This window comes from Emys orbicularis, chromosome 1 (assembly GCF_028017835.1).
Source record: "Emys orbicularis isolate rEmyOrb1 chromosome 1, rEmyOrb1.hap1, whole genome shotgun sequence".
NCBI classification, from domain to species: domain Eukaryota; kingdom Metazoa; phylum Chordata; order Testudines; family Emydidae; genus Emys; species Emys orbicularis.
Window position 1 is genome coordinate 44,907,974 of NC_088683.1, and position 18,808 is coordinate 44,926,781.

At 42.9% G+C, this 18,808-nt stretch overlaps 1 protein-coding gene across 2 annotated transcripts in view; it reads right to left on the reverse strand.

The window, feature by feature from the left end:
• Positions 1–18,406, reverse strand: part of LOC135893639 (ADP-ribosylation factor-like protein 8B) — a 33,831-nt gene extending 15,425 nt beyond the window's left edge. For both annotated transcript variants that reach the window (XM_065421501.1, XM_065421493.1), the window contains exons 1-2: positions 18,272–18,406; positions 9,554–9,634 (exon numbers count right to left, since the gene is read on the reverse strand). In XM_065421501.1, the coding sequence (XP_065277573.1) occupies positions 9,554–9,634; positions 18,272–18,394 (204 nt within the window). In that variant the 5' untranslated portion in view covers positions 18,395–18,406. The remainder of the gene's footprint in view (positions 1–9,553; positions 9,635–18,271) is intronic.
• Between the last annotated feature and the right edge of the window lie 402 nt (positions 18,407–18,808).

Genomic DNA, 18,808 nt, shown 5'->3' on the forward strand with positions numbered 1-18,808 from the left:
TTATCTGGGCATAAAACTCTTTCTTAAAATTGCAGCTATCAGACTGCGTAACAGCTTTAAGGGGCAAATCTTTCTCTTTTGTGCACAGGAAAGTTTTAGCAAGGGAGCAGGGATGCAGTCGGAGGCATGCTTAAGAGTTTGGAAAGCTGTAGGTGGATTAGGGACTCAATGCACTGGTTGGTTTTCGATAAGTGTTTATTGTGGAAAGATTTGACAGGTAATGGAAAGTTGCAGGAGGGGAAAGGATAGTTTTGTCTTATGCTGTTCTTTCAATGTCTGCCTCCATGCAATCACCACATTTATTTCTACTCAGAAGGTTATCTTTGCAACCAGACAGGATTTTTTTTTTTAAACTGTTTTCAGAAGAAAAAACTTTAAATCTTGTAGAAATAGAGATGGGAACCAAACTCACAGGGAGAGACTAAATCCTTGGACAATGCAGAGATTAAACAGAGATTTCTAGGGTGCTGCTCACAGGGCAACATACACCAGCAATTTCTGACAACATTATACTGTACACTGACAAGTAGGAGGAATAAGGCGCTTCTACAGAGGTCCTAGGCACACCTATAATATTTAACGCCAATTCCCAAAGTCACAATATAAAGGCAGTAATTATCAGTAACTGTTCATCTAGCACAGTGAGGAAATAGCACATCAGGAAATACTCAATTTCACTGACAAGGAAATGGGAAAAAGCACTTCAATTAAAGTAGGGTATCTAACAAAAGATGCCTTCTTTTAGTACTAGCCAAATTAGCTGCTGTGGATGATACACTCCCCTGCTCGATGCAAATGATGGGCTAGATGTACTTCTTAATGGTCTATCATCTCACCTTTTGCAGTGTAGATTCCTTTTATGACTAGCTCTGTATACACTGAAAAAAAATATTTCACATGACTACATTTCCACCAGGCAATACATCAGAGAACACTACGTTCTTTGAAATAATTCCTGGCCCTTTGAAGAACCCTGCTGTCAGTTTCTGTAGGTGGATGAAGCCCTACTTGTATGACATTTTTCCAGTTAGGTAACAAGATAAGCAATATTGTGTTACCGCTGAGAGAAACAAGAGTAATTTTCCCAGACACACACTTTATGCAGTATATTTTAAAATTTAATCACGATACTCTTCTCTAATGATCAAATGGAAACATATTTAGGGCCTGAGCCTCAAAACTGCTAAGCATACAAAGCTCCTGAAAGAAAGGCCAGGAGTACAATAATAGAAAGGGGTATTACTCAGTGGCAATGCAGATCTAAGTGCATTATCTTTGACATGTATGGTGGCCAGAAAAAGGGCATGATGCCAGAATTTTCAAAAACTGGACTTCTCAGAAGGGACAAAAGGAAACTCTATTCCTATTGAACAAAATTGACATTAATGGTGCCTCAACCCACACTGATTTTGGGTGACAACGCATACCCACTTTTGCCATGGCTCATGAAACTGCTCCTAGATTATACAAACCCAGTGAGAGGCTGATTCAGTTAATAAAATAAAAATTTCAGAAGTGCCAAAAGTTCATTTAAAAAAAAAAAAAATCTGAAGAACCTTTTCAAAATGTAATTTTGAATTAACATTTTATTTAGAAGTGTTGATTTGGACATTTAAAACATTTCATTTTAACCTGAACAAAAATTTGCTGCATTTTCATTTCAGAAAAAAAAAAAAAAAAAAAAAAAAGATCAGTTTAAAAGGAATCTATCCATCCTCCCCCCTTCTCCTGCCCCCCACACCCCCAGTTTGGCCACCAAACCAAAAAGCTGTTGTTCGCTCAGCTTTATTTGGGAGACTGAAAGCAGGAAAGAAAGGGCTGTTGGCCTAGAGAGATGGGTCAGTAATTAATGTAGTGATTATTAATTTGTCTGATGACCTTTGAATAAAGTATATTAAAGCAAAGATGAGGTTTTTATTATTAAACAACAGTGAAATGGCAGCAGGACTCACAGCACTCTATACTCCATGGGAACAAGAAATGTTGCAGCAGTAGTTAAGAGTCAGAGAAGGAGGGCTGGCAATGCCAGCTTGAGCTCTCCTGGGCAGTTCACAACTAGAGCCCTGCACGGATACAAATTTATATCCGTGGATGTGGATATAAATTGGTATCCACGGAACTGCAGGGCTCTCCCAGGAACCGCAGCAGCGAAAGGAGCAGAACATGGGGCTGCTGCTCCCAGGAGCCAGCGCCCCATGCCAGCAGCTCCTCTGGCACGGCTGTACTGCCTCTAGCCCCATTCCTGCCCCTTCCATGCAGCTGTCTGCATCTCCCATCTGAGGGCATGGGCTCCGCTTGAACACAAGAACATGACCAGGGACAGCTGCCAGTGAGTCTGGTGCCCACCCCAGTGGGCAGTGCTGGAGGCGGTTCAGCCGCGCTGGAGGAGCTGCCAACACGGGCTGCTGGCTCCTGGGAGCAGCAGCCCCACGTTCTGCTCCTTTCACTGCTGCAGTTCCGGGGAAGCCCTGCGGTTCCGTGGATACCGATTTATATCCGAGGAGATCCGCAACCATGGGTATAAATTTCTATCCATGCAGGGCTTTCTTCACAACTTTTTCAACATGTCCATAAGTTGCTCCCCCCATTCAGGTCTGGGGTCTACAGAGTAGTTCTCCTGCTCCTGCCTCTGGGGCTGAAGCCAGGATTCACTCACTCTCTGTCACCCCCATCCATACCCTAGTTCAGCAGGGCAAAGAGGCTTGAGACAGTTGAAACTGAACCTCCACCCAATTCATCTCTGAAATTCATCCCCTCCAATAGTTCAATTCTCATTCTTTAGTCCAGTGGTTCTCAACCAGGGGTACATGTACCTCTGGGGGTACACAGAGGTCTTTCAGGGGGTACATCAACTCATCTAGATATTTGCCTAGTTTTACAACAAGCTACATAAAAAGCACTAGCAAAGTCAGTACAAACTAAAATTTCATGCAATGACTTGTTTATACGGCTCTATACACTATACGCTCAAATGTAAATATAATATTTATATTCTAATTTATTTATTTTATAATTATATGGTAAACTCAGAAAGTAAGCAATTTTTCAGTAATAGTGTGCTGTGGCACTTTGTATTTTTATATCTGATTTTGTAAGCAAGTAGTTTTTAAGTGAGGTGACACTTGGGGGTACGCAAGACAAATCAGACTCCTGGAAAGGGTACAGTAGTCTCGAAAGGTTGAGAGCCACTGCTTTAGTCTATTCTGTGCCCCCAGCTTCATCAATTATATTCTCTCCCTGAATCCCATATTTCTCTGTCCCATCCCCTCAAGACCAAACACTACATTCTGATGGCCCAAGTCCTAGCTGTTCATCCACAAAATTCTTCATTACCTAGGATAGGAATCAGGAAGAGGCGGGGGGCTTCTGGTCACCCTGTCTCTCCTTCTCAAATTCCTCCTTTTCTTTGTCTCCCTCTATTCCATCCACCCACCTCTATCTAGTCCAGTACTGACTACCCCAAGCTGAAAAATCATGAGATTACAAAACAAATAATTTTTGAGCTACACTCCCATTGCCTTTTGGTTGGTTTTCTGAACTCTTGGAGGAAGGGGGGGGAGAGATATGTGCGCACATTTCACATTTGGGAGGACCTACTCACTTTTACTCCTAATTGATAGGTGGGACACTTCAACACCTTTCCCTGATTCCCTCCCCATGCACTGTTCTGTGGTTCTTCATCCATGCCCTGCTCCCTATAGGCCCCTCCATCCAGTGGGCATTATTCAGTCTCATGCTCTCCACTTCTGCTGTACACAGCCCCAGCCTTGCGCCTCCCCCATCACCAGATGTTGGCCTTGTCCCAGCACCTTCTCTCCCCTCAATCCCTGGCACACACTGCTCAGTTCCTCCTCCCAAAACACTGTCCCTGCCCAGCTCCCTCTCCACTCCCCATTACTGCTGCTGCCCGGCCCATTCCACGCTGAAGCTCAGTTGCATCAAAGGAACTGGCTCCCCACAGGATGTAAAGGTGGGAAGCACACATACCTGGGATCACTTCCTTCTCCCACCCCTCTGTTCCAGTCAGGGCTGGATTATGACATGCTGAGGCCCTAAACTATGTCAAGTGTAAGAGGCCCCACACCATAAAAAAAATGGAATTTATTATTTTCACAGAAAGGACATTGAATATATAAAACATGAAAACTTTATATTTGCATATATACAAAGGCTAAGTTGTAAAAATAGAATAATAATCTTCATTTTCAGCAGCCCTCTCTGTAACGATGACATCATGACAGAAATAAATTTTAGACAAATTCTTTGAACTAATTGCATATGTAAGTAAAGTTAGAAGTAAATAATACAATATACAAAAATACAAAATAAAATAATACTGTAAATAGTACAATTTACTAGATGAGTTCTCAGGAAATTTTTCTTCTCCGTTGGGGCATTTAAATTGTGGAATTCCTTGTCTGAATACTCAATGAGACTCTTAGAGGATATAAGATGGCAAAATTAATCAAACATTTTTTCATTTATTCATATGAAAAGAAGGATAACCCACTAGCTTAAAGCTCAACTATTAGTTATATTGATATGAATTACACCCAGGTAATAAGCAAACCATCAGAAAATTGTATGTGGATTGTATTTTTCCAATACATTGATTTGTTTTGTTTTTATAGAAGGTTATGCTGAATTACCTAAGATTGGTACTACAATTAATAGTAGAAAGTTTTTATTGAAACAAGTAACAACTTTAATTTTATATTATAAATATTGAGATTTACATATCTATCTCAACAACAAGTAATATTTTTATTAATATATATTATATATGCCAAAAACCTATGTTATTTTACCAGGATATTTCTGTGAAAGTTAGTGCTATTTTGTCTATGTTCTCACAGAGAAACAAGAGAGGATTTTTTTTTTTTTTTACACCATGAATAGGGAAAATCATCCTTCTTTTCATATGAATAAATGAACAAATGTTCGATTAATTTTGTTAGGGAAATACAACGTTTATCCAGACTATATATAAAACAGTTACAAATGTTTATTCCGATTTAATTTTCGCTACGCAACAATGAATTGTTGGGATTTTTCTTTTGCCATACTATAAAAATACAATCAATTATGCATATGATATGTGATTTGTAGACTCATAGGACTGGAAGGGACCTTGAGAAGTCATCTAGTCCAGTCCCCTGCCTCAGGGCAGGACTAAGTAAAAATCTCCAATGATGGAGATTCCACAACTTCCCTAGGCTATTTATTCCAGTGCTTAACCATCCTAAAAGTTAAGAAGTTTTTCCTAACGTCCAACCTAAACTTCTAAGGATAGGACAAGAAACAGTGGGCTTAAATTGCAGCAAGGGACGTTAAGAAAAACAATTCTTCTCCCTCCTCCTTGTAACAACCTTTTACATAATTGAAAACTGTTATGTCCCCCTTCAGTCTTCTCTTTTCCAGACTAAACAAATCCAATGTTTTCAATCTTCCCTCATAGGTCATGTTTTCTAGACCTTTAATCATTTTTGTTGCTCTTCTCTGGACTTTCTCCAATTTGTCCACATCCTTCCTGAAATGTGGCCCCCAGAACTGGACACAGTACTCCAGTCTATATAAGTATCTTATATAAAAGTCTATATAAGAATTTTTTACACAGCATACTATCTATAATAAAATATTATCTTGTGCCCTCCAAACACAGCGAGCAGAAAATCCCAGTCTTTTTTTGAGGCAGGCATCTCTTTTCGCGTTCGCTTCTCTATCCTCTGTCTCCCCAGGACCACTAATTAATCTCGAGTAAACACCTCGGAGACACAGAGTGACAACAAGCTATACGCGTGAAAGAGAAAGAATTTACTAGAAAAATGACTGGTAATCTCTAGACAGGCATTGAGAAAATGAGAAAAGCTAGCCTATATTCAAGCAAATATAATGACTATTATAGGCTTTAATAGCCTATAAATCATATATGCACATAGTTTGAAATAACTTGCTCACTAAGTACTCAGAATATTTTGATATATATGTACATCTTCCTTCCCTTCTCTCAAAACCCTCTATTTATCCTTTCGTCAGCACTCTCCGATATTTACTGTGAAGTTCCTGAAACTGACGGAGGGAAGCCAACACAAATTTATCCTCCTCAAGATCCACTTGACCCAAGTCCATAAGACAATCATCTGCAAACTCAATCATGTGAAGCACAGATAGCTCATGAAGCAGAAAGTGGCATGTGCACTAAAATACACAATTGTACGTATGTACAGATCAAAAGAAGAAAGAACACGCTAACATACGAGCATGAGTTTGGGAGGATTGCTTCACGACACTGCCATTTCTGACCTCACATTTTTCCCGATTTTATCAGCAGTGAGATTTATTTATTTAAATAAGTTATGAAGGCACAGTCAGAATTTTACCAGTAGCAGCTGGCCAACAAAACACTGCCTTAGGCGATCGATAGCAGACTTACTCATAGAAACACTAATTTTACAAGTGCAATTATCGTTTTTTTCTCAGCCCCGGCCTCCCGCCTGTCAGTAATGAACAATTAGGGAAGGAAGGGTAGGGTAAGGGTATTTGTGTAGCCAGATGTGTATATTTGTCATATTTGAATGAAAATGTCTATATTTAGAGAGAATCTTCTTTTTCCCATATCACCTTTATTTATCAACCAATTTTGATAAAATTTGAAATTGAGTCATTTTTTTCTTTTTTAGAGGCCCCTCATATTGCGAGGCCCTAAACTGTAGCTTAATTAGCTTATACCTTAATCCGGCACTGGTTCCAGCACAGCACTAAATGGGAGTGAGAAGGGCTGCTATCCCTGAGCTGCCTTCCCATGGGCTTCCACGCACTGCATAGGCAGCAGTTCAACTGAGGGAGCAGATTCCACAGCAAGTGGAGGGGCGGCCTCTGCTGGCAACAGCTAGAACTGCAGCTCAACCTGCCAGTGCCTGCCTCTGGTGGTTCCAGCCAGAACCGCAGCATCAATTATAGCTCAGGCAAAAATGTTGAGTTGCCAGGATCTTCCCATGAGATTGAAATAGACCAGTATTCATGCTGCAAAGTTGCTGGACTCACCAAAATACCAAAAGAGCTGGCAACACAGCTGCCACCCCACCATCCTAGCTACACATCTCCTCTCCAATTCCCTCTAATCCACTTCTGTGGGTCTCCCTCAATTTCCCGCTACCCCCCCTCAACAAACATCTCCCCACTCTGGGCCCCCTCACCCCAATACCTCTGCCTGCCACCCCCAGGCTCCTCTATTCCTCCACATCTTTGCATGTTCCCACCAACTTCGGGGTTCACTCACTTGCTACAGCACCCTTCCCTGTGATTACTTTCCACTTAAGCACTCAAGTTTTCTTGAATAACTCAACAGAATCAATTTCCCTCTCAGTCCTCAACAGTCCTGCATCAATTCCCTGACCTCTTGCCTAAAACTGCCCTATCTTTCCAGAGTCGTCATCTTTTTGAGTTCCTTGAACCAGTACATTCAGAGTCCCAGTACATGTCACTGTGTGTGTCCAGAAGTAGGTCTTCCCTACTTGATTTGCTCCCTGGCCCTTTGTTTCATAAGGGTTTCATCACTGGGACTCATCTGCCTTTCCACCACTGTTCAGAGAAGTCCATAGCACTGACATGGCGATTACAGTGAAAAAGATGAAATTACCACAATTAACCACAGAAATACTGTAAGATAATAATTTCAGTTCACTTTTCAATTCCAATGCCCTCTCTCCATGGCCTAGAACTTTTAAGGACCTCTAATCAAAATTAGCACATAATTATAGGGGTAATTGGGAGTGCTAGATTGTTATTAGAAAGTGATCCTTGAAGATGGGAAAAAACAAAAGGGACAGTTGGTGGTGAGTGTAACAGGACTAAAAGATTAATGCAAGCCTCAGAAGAAAAAAAAAACCCTAGCCAGTTTGCAGAACATACCTGCAAGGGAGAGAGGGGAAAGATTGATAAATTCGTACTAGAGAACCCATTGTACTAGGTGCTGTACAAACACAGAGCTTGTCTATATGGGAAAGTTTTGACAGTTATACTGATACAGCTATACCAGTATAGCCCACTCATGTGGACACTCCTATTCCAGTAGAAGAGTGGCTTTTTTGGTTTAGATTAAACCCACCAAGGTTACATCTACACTACGGGGGGGGGGGGGTTGATTTAAGATACGCAAATTCAGCTACGCGAATAGCGTAGCTGAATTCGACGTATCGCAGCCGACTTACCCCGCTGTGAGGACGGCGGCAAAATCGACCTCCGCGGCTTCCCGTCGACGGCTCTTACTCCCACCTTCGCTGGTGGAGTAAGAGCGTCGATTCGGGGATCGATTGTCGCGTCCTGACGGGACGCGATAAATCGATCCCTGAGAGGTCGATTTCTACCCGCCGATTCCGGCGGGTAGTGTAGACCAGGCCCAAGAGAGAGAAACTAAACCCAAAAAAAGGTACTCATACCAGAATAAGAGTGTCCAGAAAGCTTTGGGCAGGTTAACACCAGTTTAAATTAATATCTTAGACTATAAAAAACAAACAAAAAAAAACCCTCACAAACTTTCCTGAGTAGGCAAGGCCTTCAACCAGGTGCAGGAAGCCCACAAATCCAGAGGGAAGAGAGACAATTTCCAAGAAATGGAGGAGAAAGAAGCTACGAGAACAGAAAAGACAGATCCAGGAAAAAAGGAGAAGTAGCAGATAACTGTTTATATATGAGATAGCACAGTAATTTGAATATATGCAATATTGCTCTAATTTAGATCAGTTGGAGCCAAAAGAAATTCTCTCAGCCCATCCTATAATTTTTGAACTTCTTCCATTTGAAGAAGTGTGGAGGGAAGGCTTTGGCCTGGCAGGGACTTTCCAGTGACAAATTAAATGCATGCAATAATACAAATAAAATAAGAATGTATTTACTGAAAAAAAGATGACATGTTTTGACCTGAAACATCTAAAAAATAACATTGTCAGCTTAGACACTTGTCTGCTTTCCCCCTGTACTGATGTTTTAACTGTAAGATTATTATATTTGAAAAAGATTAGAGGGAAAAAAATCATCGTCAGTTTAATTTGTGCATTGGACAGCACTTCATATAGTCAGATTCACTACTTCCTTGCATTGTTAAGTAAATTTTTCCTGTTTTTCACACAGCAGGAGAGCACAGAGAAGATGATTAGTTCAAACATACAAGAGTTATTGAAAAGTCACAAGAATTGGCAAAGAAATATATTGGCAGGTGTAGAAAATAGTTTTAACTTTCTTTTTTAAATAGACTAAGTTTCACATTTGCTGGATTACTTTAATAATGTGTTCTTCACCATGTAGGTCTGTTTTCATAAAAGTGAACATACTTCTGTTGGTTTCTTGAAATAACTGACCACAGTGCATATTCAAAAGAAGTCTCAATAAAGATTATTAAAAAGAATAGTCCATCCTATTATTTTACATGACAAAAATGACAGCTGTCATCAATTATGCTAAGTGCAGCCATTTTCACCATGCTCACATTCCATGCTAAAAATTTTGGTTTTAATAGTTATTTCCTCTTTTGTATAATTCAGACAAGAACACTTACCTTTATGGTAACATTTCCTTTTGTTATTTTTCTCATATTGAAGCCTACTGTAGGAATCATATCTTCTGTGAACTGCCCTGACTAAAAAAAAAAAAAAAAAAAGGTTATAATTAATATAACTAATTAAGAACTAATACATTCAGCATTTGTAGTCTAAATAATCTTTCATTTTCACAACAAAAATTGAGAATTATGTAAATTATTTAAAATAACATGAACCAATGCTTTGATTAAAACACTGTCCTGCCATTGTGAGAAAACTGACTCATGTCTGGCCTCTTGTTCCTAGACGGATTATCCTGAGTAGTCAAAGGAACTCTCAACACGCTTCATCTGGTTCCTTTAGCTAATCTGGGGGCAGCATTGTTGGATTACTATGAGGCCTTGACAACACTAGGATGTTTCTCCTAAAGTTCCTCACCATTGCTACCATGGGTTCAGCTCCACCAAAGGTAACAACGGTGAAAGTGGGTGGTGCTGCAGGGAATAACTGGTATTTTGAGTAGCTTGATGTTGGAAGCACCATCTACCCTCAAGTTCTTACTATTACTGCAATAAATGGAGCTGAATGAATGATAATTTGGGAAATTTTAGGAAAATACTCTTTCATACAAAAGGTTAAGGTGGGGGTTCTCAAACTGGGGGTCATGAGGTTATTACATGGGGGGTCACAAGCTGTCAGCCTCCACTCCAAACCCTGCTTTGCCTCCAGCATTTATAATGGTGTTAAATATATAAAAAAGTATTTTTAATTTATGGGGGGGGGGGTCGCACTCAGAGGCTTGCTATGTGAAAGGGGTCACCAGTACAAAAGTTTGAGAACCACTGGGTTAAGGGGAGTCCTGTCCAGTGCCTCACAATTGAAATGAACATTGCTACAATAAAGGAACTTAGTTTTTGTTAAAGCGCACTTTACCATAATACCATGAGAGAGGAGGAGGTGAAAAATGAGAACCTAAGTAGAGGACTCACTATGCCCTCACCATCCATCATCTCCAAAAATGTACCTTTAATAAATATAGTAGGCATTTTGTCCCACGAACAACATTACATTGGAGCTATTTTCTATGCTACTTGACAACTGACTGATTCTTAATGTTATCACTGGTCACACCAGACCTGCTGCATCTTTCCCCTTCATTAACTGGGGTTAAGAGGATAAGATTCCATCACTCTATCCTTTATCTACCAACTATGGTAAACCAGTTTTAGTCTAGGGCTTAAAAAGTCACATAACTTTCAATAAAGATCTGTTGCTCTCACTTGATTTTTTTTTAATGTTCTCTATCTTTCAGATTAAAACAACTTCTATTAGTTAGTTCCTTGGTTTGTTCAGGGTATATTGTTCCCAGGATACCAAACTTCTCTATAGGCAGTCTTATAGATACATTTTCTCCCATGCTTTGCCCCCATCCTTTGTTTCTGTGTCTCTCTCTCTCGTTCTTTGTTTCAGTCACGGTCATAAACATACAGCTACGGGTAGCATTTAATTCCTTTTTTACCTGTAAAGGGTTAAGAAGCTCAGATAACCTGGGTGGCACCTGACCAACAGGACCAATAAGGGGAGAAGACGCTTTCAAATCTGGGGGGAAGGTTTTTTGTCTGTCTCTCCCGGAGTCAACAAGGAAATAGGGCAGGGAAAATACATCTCCCTAAGCCATATTTGAACTAAGCATCTAGTCTTGCAAAAATAGTAAGTAATAGCAAAGAAATGCATTAGATTACCTTTTGTTTTAGCTTGTGAATTTTCCCTGTGCTAAGAGGGAGGTTTATCCCTGTTTTTGTAACTTTAAAGTTTTGCCTAGAGGGGAAATCCTCTGTGTTTTTGAGTCTTCTGTTATTCTGCAAAGTACTTACCATCCTGATTTTACAGGGGTGATTCTTTTACCTTTTTTTTTTTTAATTAAAACTCTTCTTTTAAGAACCCGATTGATTTTTCATTGTTTGTTTCAATTGGGTTTGTGTTCACCTGTACCAATTGGTGAGGATATTATTCTCAAGCCTTCCCCAGGAAAGGGGGGGGGGGGGCAGGGTATGGGGGAATATTTTGGGGGGAATAGGACTCCAAGTGGTCCTTTCCCTGATTCTTTGTCTAAATCACTTGGTGGTGGCAGCATACTGTTCAAGGCAAGGTGGAATTTGTGCCTTGGGAAAGTTTTTAACCTAAGCTGGTAAAAATAAGCTTAGGGGGTCTTTCATGCGGGTCCCCACATCTGTACCCCAGAGTTCAGAATGGGGAAGGAACCCTTGACAGTCATTTTCTATAAATGCCTCCACGTGCAAAAATCATCACTAAACACAATTGTACCTGTGCTCCTACATAAAACCACATGCCTAGCAGCAACAGAAGCAGAAATTTGGAATTGAATAAAATCAGACAAAGCCTAGTTAGTTTCAATCTTCTGGTAAAGACATTGGTCTAATTTGTTCAATATTTTATGCTGAATATTTATTTTATGCTGAACTGACTTTCAAAGCGAGAAACCAGAAGAAATGTGATTATTCTTTAAATACTGAATCTTGAGGGGGAGGGAGGGAATTAGATAGTTACACCAGGAATCCATTAAAAGTCATGATTTTGGTAAATCCTAAGAAAGTAAATCTTCCATTTTTATTAGTAAAGTATACATCAGACATGTTAAATAGGAAGACATACATAATAAAATAAAAGGCATAACTGCCCTGGTATTGGAGATACAATGTATATATTGGGGTCCTCAAACAATTAATGTCTCCTGTTTAGATATTTGGTCTTATCTTTCTGAGATGTTTCTATTATGGTAGAAAGGAAACAGTTACAAGCTGGACAACATTATTTTTATAGTTCTTTTCTCCATATACAATCTTGGACTTTCTAGCTGAAAGACAAGGATGGGGGGGGGGGGGGCGGGAGAGAGATTACTAATCATTGCCCAATTAACATATAGTTTCTTATCAAGGATCTGTTGTGATAAGATTGTTTCAAGCGCTATAAGGAGCCTTGAAGTGAAAAGAATAAATCCGATAAAACCGACTTTACTTCCTGGGAAGGTTCCACAAGATACATATCTTGTTTTTGCAATGTTCAGGGGTGTACAGTCAGACATCCTTATTCTATCATATTTCAATAAAACAAACGACAATCTAAAGGAAACAATAGATTTGATGCTTGAGGGGTTTGAAATGAATTTTTCATAGCTTCCAAAGCCAGAAGTGACCATTGTAATCATCTAGCCTGAGTGCCTGCGTTACACATGCTTACAAATATGGATTTATAAATGCTTTGGGATACTGAATTAAATGCCTCCAAATACTGAGTTATCATAACTATATGGACTATTTTCATTAACAGTCACTCTTACCATTAACAATGGCCCAGATTCTGCTCTGTTATATGGGCTAAAATCCAAAATAACTCCTTTACAGACAATAGAATTTGTCTGGATTTACACTGGTAGAACAGGGCAAAATCTTGCCCAAGCTCTTCAGGGCAAGGACTGTCTCACAATGTGTTTGTACATGGCTTAGCACAGTGGAACCCTGACAAGGATCTCTGAAGCTACTGCAATACAAACGACATCCTAACACTGTGTTTTATGGTCCACCACAGTCCCTTGTCATGATGGTTTCTCTTTTCCCATTCAAACTTTCCCCCCTCTTCCCCCCACACACTTCCAATCCCCTCCCCTCAGGTCTATTGTAGTCAAGAATAATCCACTGTGAACCACTTATCCTGGACTGTTTACTTCAGAATTGGTTCCCAACGAACACTTCTCTATCATGACACCTTATCTCCAACTTGAAGGACACAATACATGTGCTTTTCCATAGCTGCAATCTGTGCCCTTCCCCAAATCAGAAACCATGGTCAAAAGTGATTCATTTCATAACATTCTTCTTAGACTGCATCTGTGCTAGCAGAAATTAGACATGTAATTTTTCACTAGTGCATCTCCACTGATTATAGCAATGACAGAAACTGTAGTGTGCACAGTGCAGATTTTTTTTGTACCGCCATATTGTCTAGCCCATTCTGAGTAGAATTACATAACATGACAACAAGAAGTTGAGAGTCCTGTCCAACATTGCTACCACTGGTTGAGCTGTGATGTGGTGACTTATAGCCACAAAGTTTGCTAATGTAAATGCAGCCCAAAACCAAAAGGTGTTATTTCTGAGTTAACTTGTTCTCCTCTAACCTACAGCAGAAGGTTTAGAGTTTGTGCCAGTCCCAGTATACCTGCAGAGAGCACCATAAACACACTGCTAGTGGGAAGCCAACTCCTTGCAATGTAAATCATTAAGCACTAACACCCGCACTTCTTATTACACTGGTGCTGTCGTCTTATTGTAAGACTATTTCTATTTTTGCAATGGTTGCAAGTGGCAAGATGATTTATTGTTTGCCAAGCAAGAACTCCCAAGGGCAGAGCAAGCCCTTGTGAGCTGAATGCTCCTCGGCTGGAGACTAGATTAACAGCAACACTGCTGAGGCCCATATCATCAGATCACCCGCATGCCAGATAAGTCAGCAAACTGCCTTTTACAATCTGAACTGCAGACATCCTTTTCTGTTTGCTGATTGATGGTCTTCCTCACAACATACCCTCCCAGTGGCCCCACTGCTAGCCTCATTCTCCAATACCTGCACGCTTCTCTTCTTTTTTCCCTTCTATCTTGCTTCCTTCCTCTTCTGATCTCACTCCCCACCCACCCCCCGCCGCCATTTCCCTTCATCGCACCTTGGTCCCCATATTATAAAGTAAAACAAATGTGGGACTAAAGTTGTGTGCTTACCACCACCCCAATCACTTGCTTATATGTTGTATCCCTTCCTCCCATGCTTCCTCTGTTTTTTGTCTTCTGAAACTGCCATCTTTTCAGGGTAGGGACTGACTCTTCAAGTGTCTATATGGGTGATACTGCAACATAAGTTAGTAGTAACTGTCAAGGCTGATTCCCCACTCTGGCACTTTGAGTGCAGAAGGTGGGGGCCCACAAGGATTCTAAAAATTAATACTGGCCACTCCAGGCTGGTATTAAACTCCCAAGGTTACAGCTTTTCTTTGACCTTGAATGGGTAGATGCTGCCACCACCCAAGTGCAGAACCCCTTTGAGAGCCCAGGAAGGCACACTTGGGATTCTTTCCTGTGGGGGTACTCTCAAGCTCTTTCACTCCCCCTCCGGGGAAGAGCTGAGGAAAAAAAACAAAGGAAATCAGCTGTTGCCAACAGCTAATTAAACAACATATGCACAAACCTCTTAGGACACAAAAAAAACCAATCCCGTTCTTAAAAAAAGGTAAATTTTATTAAAAACAAAAAGAAAGAAAATACATCCGGAAACTCAGGCTATTGCTAGATTAAAAAGAGCAAATATAATAATTAAGCATCAAGAATGATTTTCTTGAGGTCCAGCTTAAAGGTTACAAGCAAAACAAAAGCTTTTGGGGGTTAGCACAGAGGAGTTCACGAGCCAATAAGAAATAAAAGAAATAATCCTAATCGCATTTTCCTAGACATTCCCTGATTTACTTACATATCTGGGGTTCAAATAAATAGTTCTAGGTATGATCTGATGATTTTCCATACCTGGCTTAAAGCTTCTTATAGCATTGCTGCTATGTGTCTCCTCTCTCCGGAGAGCAACGGACAGACCGACCAAGGGAAAAGTTTTTTCCCCAATTTTAAAAAGTTCTAGCCCTCCCATTGGCTCTTTTGGTCAGGTGCCCACTCATTTCCCTTTACCTATGCATGCAGTCAGACTTTTTAACCCTTTACAGATAAAGCAAGTGGAGAAGAGCTACCAAGAGAGATTCTATGCTAACTGGCTGGCTGGGTGTCCACAAAAGAGAACTACCCCCCTCTCATTTATCACAGTAACAATGACAGGCTAAATGGAGACAATGGGATGCATTGGGAAGCCCAAAGGAAAGATTAACTTTGAGTAACAATAGATAAACAGATAGATAAGATAGATAGATAGCTTAGCTGATCAGTACATACTGACAAGGTGGGGCTGGTCGAAAGTTTTCTGACAGAACAATTTTCCATCAGAAAACGCTGATTTGATGGAATCAAAATGTTCCATGGGAATGTGTCTATTCCACTGAAACTTTCGGAAGAAGTCAGGCAGAATGGCAGACCCGCTGGTCAGTTCCTAAGTTCCCTCGAAGCTGAGCAGCAGCCTATTAAGCGCCGCGCAGGCACTCAGGGCTGCCGGCCCCAACCCAGCCCAGCCCCAGCCTTGCCGCGGCCCGGGGGAGAGGCGCCCCTCCTCTAGCCCCGGCCTGGACCTACCACGGCCAGAGGAAAGGTGCCTATCCTGCAGCCCCAGCCCAAGTGCTGCTGCAGGGAGAGAGAACTGGGGGGGAATCCTCTCTCCCCGCTGTAGCCCCGAGGCAGCCTGCACCCCAAACTCCTCATTCCTGGCCCCACCCCAGAGCTCACACCCCCAGCTGGAGCCCTCACCCCCCACAACCTAACCCTCTGCCCCAGCCCTGAACTCCTCATCCTCAGCTCCACTCCAGAGTCCTCACCCCCCGCACCTCAGCCCTCTGCCCCAGCTCTGAGCCCCCTACCACACACCGAACCCTTGGCCCCACCCCCACCATATGAATTTTGTTATGTGCACCAATATGGAGGTGATGTGTCACATTTTGCCTTTGTATTGGTGCACATAACAAAATTTATTCCGCACACGTGTGCGGCAAATTAGAGGGAACACTGGTCAGCTCCTCAGATCGCTACCTGCTGGCCAGCTTGCCTATTACCTAGCTCCTTGGCTGCCATGACATCATAGTAAAAATCTTTCAACCTTTATATTACATTACATAAGTCTTGTTGATTATAATGTTATAAAGTCAAAACTAAATGTTTCGACCTTATCAAACCAAAATGTTTTGACACAGTCAAAATAAAATGTCATTTGGATTCTTCCAAAATGAATTTACAGAATTTTGCTCCAATGGACATTTTGAAAAATTATTGTTACATTCCTATTCTAACTAAATTTTGGAATTTCCTACAGAAAAGGTATTCCATGTTCCAAACAACTCTAATATTCAGTCTGCATCTTTTTGGTATCAGGGAAGCAAATCTTTTGGAGGGACTTGAATGTGAGGAGTGGTGGTTTGACAAACTGATATGGAGTGGGCATTCTAAGCACAGGGACAGAATGGAAAGAGGCATGTAAATGGAAGTGGGAGGAGGAGATGAACAGGACATTGAGGCCACCATCATGTGAGGAGGACACAATTCTACAGTACATCAGACACATAAGCTGATGTAAACCCATTAAAAGTAAGGTGAAAAAAGTTTAAAACTTGATGTGATGGATGAGTGGCAGTCACTGAAGGGATTCAGTGAAGGTGGCGATAAAGTCTCAGTGACAGACTAGAACATTATTTTATCAGGTGCATTTTGGCTAGATAGAAGGTGTTGATGTGAGGATTTATATAAACAAAACACTATTTTATTGTAGAAAAAGTGACTGTATAATGTACAAATATCCTTTGCCTGGGGGATTCGCAGTGAGATGGATGAACCTGATAATCAAAAAGCTATTTTCTCATCTCTAACTTACTTTAAACTCACATCTGTTGTTGGTGTGATATTAAAGCGGTTGCGAAATGGTCACTGTCCCAGGGTTCTTCCCATCCCCCACTCCTACAGAGATCTTATGACAGGATGAGGACTTCACCACAGGCAATAAACATCTCTTGTGAGGGGATGGGGAGGTGAGCAGGAGGGAAGAGAGGTGCCAGGCATTCAGCTACAAGGTACTAGAAATCCTAACAAAGTTTCTAGCAACCATCTGCTTCCCAGCCTCAAATACAAATCATGCCCCCCCCCCCCATGTACTACTACAAGGGTTCTCAATCTTTTTCTTTCTGGGGCCCCCTCCCCCAACATGCTATAAAAACTCCATGGCCCAGCTATACCACAACTGTTTTCCTGCATATAAATGCCAGGGCCTGCAGTAGGGGGTAGCAGGGAGAGCAATTGCCTTAGGCCCCCCCACTTCAGGGGGAACCGCAAAGCTAAGTTGCTCAGACTTCCACTTCAGCCTGGGGTAGAGGGACTTGGGGCCCCAGGGCTGCAATCCCATGTGGCAGGTCTTCAGTTTTCTGTCCTGGGCCCTAGCGAGTCTAATGCCAGCCATGCTTGGCAGACCACCTGAAACCTGCTCGCAGGCCCCCCGGGTGCCCCAGACTCCGAACCGCTGTATTACTACACATCGCCCCAAGGGCTCACTCCCAGGAGGGAAACCAACCACAGACAAGGTTCATCCAGCAGGCAGGGCTGGGGGCCTGCTGAATCCAAACCCAGGGACAGACCACCTCCATTTCCCCAAAAGCGAGACAGTCCCAGAGACAGCCCTCTCGCAGCAGAGAGGGTCCCCCTGTCCCCTTAAAAGAGACACACACACACCCCTACGCCAGTGACAGGGTCCCAGACACAGCCCCCCCCAGAGACACTGCCCCCCACCCATCCAGACACAGAGCTCCCCCGCCTGCCCTAGCGACACCCTCCGATCTCATTAAAGGCACAGCCCCAAGACAGAGCCCCCCGCCTCATTAGAGACAGCTCCCGCCCGCCCCAGAGACAGAGTCCCCCTGCCTCATTAGAGGCACAGCCTCCTCCCCCCCCCCCAGCACCAGGAGGGCCAGGGCCATGGCCACCTTCTCCCGGGGACCGACAACCACGCCGCGGGGAGGCCGTGGCCGGGCGCCGTACCGCCAGCACGGTGAGCAGGGTGGTCTTGCCCGAGTACTGCAGCCCCACCAGGGTGAGCTCCATCTCCTCCTTCCAGAACAGCGAGCGCAGCCACTCCAGCAGCCGGGCCACCAGCGTCAGCATCCCGGCCAGCGCCCCCGACCCGCCTCCCAGCTCTGGCGGCACCGCGGGCTCAGCGGCGCTCAGGCGGCCGGCGCGGGGCAGCGGCTCCGGGTCTCGGCGGTGGCGGCTGCGCTGGGGACAGCACCGGGGTCGGAGCAGCTGAGCAGGGAGACGCACGTGATCCCAGCCACCGCCCTTCTCCCAAGGCTGCCGCTGGCTGAGTCGCCGCAGACTGGGAGGGGCTCGGGACGGAGCGGCCGGGCGGGTCTCAGCGGCACGTGGGCTGCGGGAAAGGGGGGACGAGCCTGGGGGTGATAGGCTGGGCCCCAGCGGGGGTGTCACTGAGGGGCGGGGAGTCACGTGGTGGTGACAGGCTGGGCCCCCGCGGGGGTGTCAGTGAGGGGTGGGGCCGTGGGGTCACGTGAGAGGCGGGGA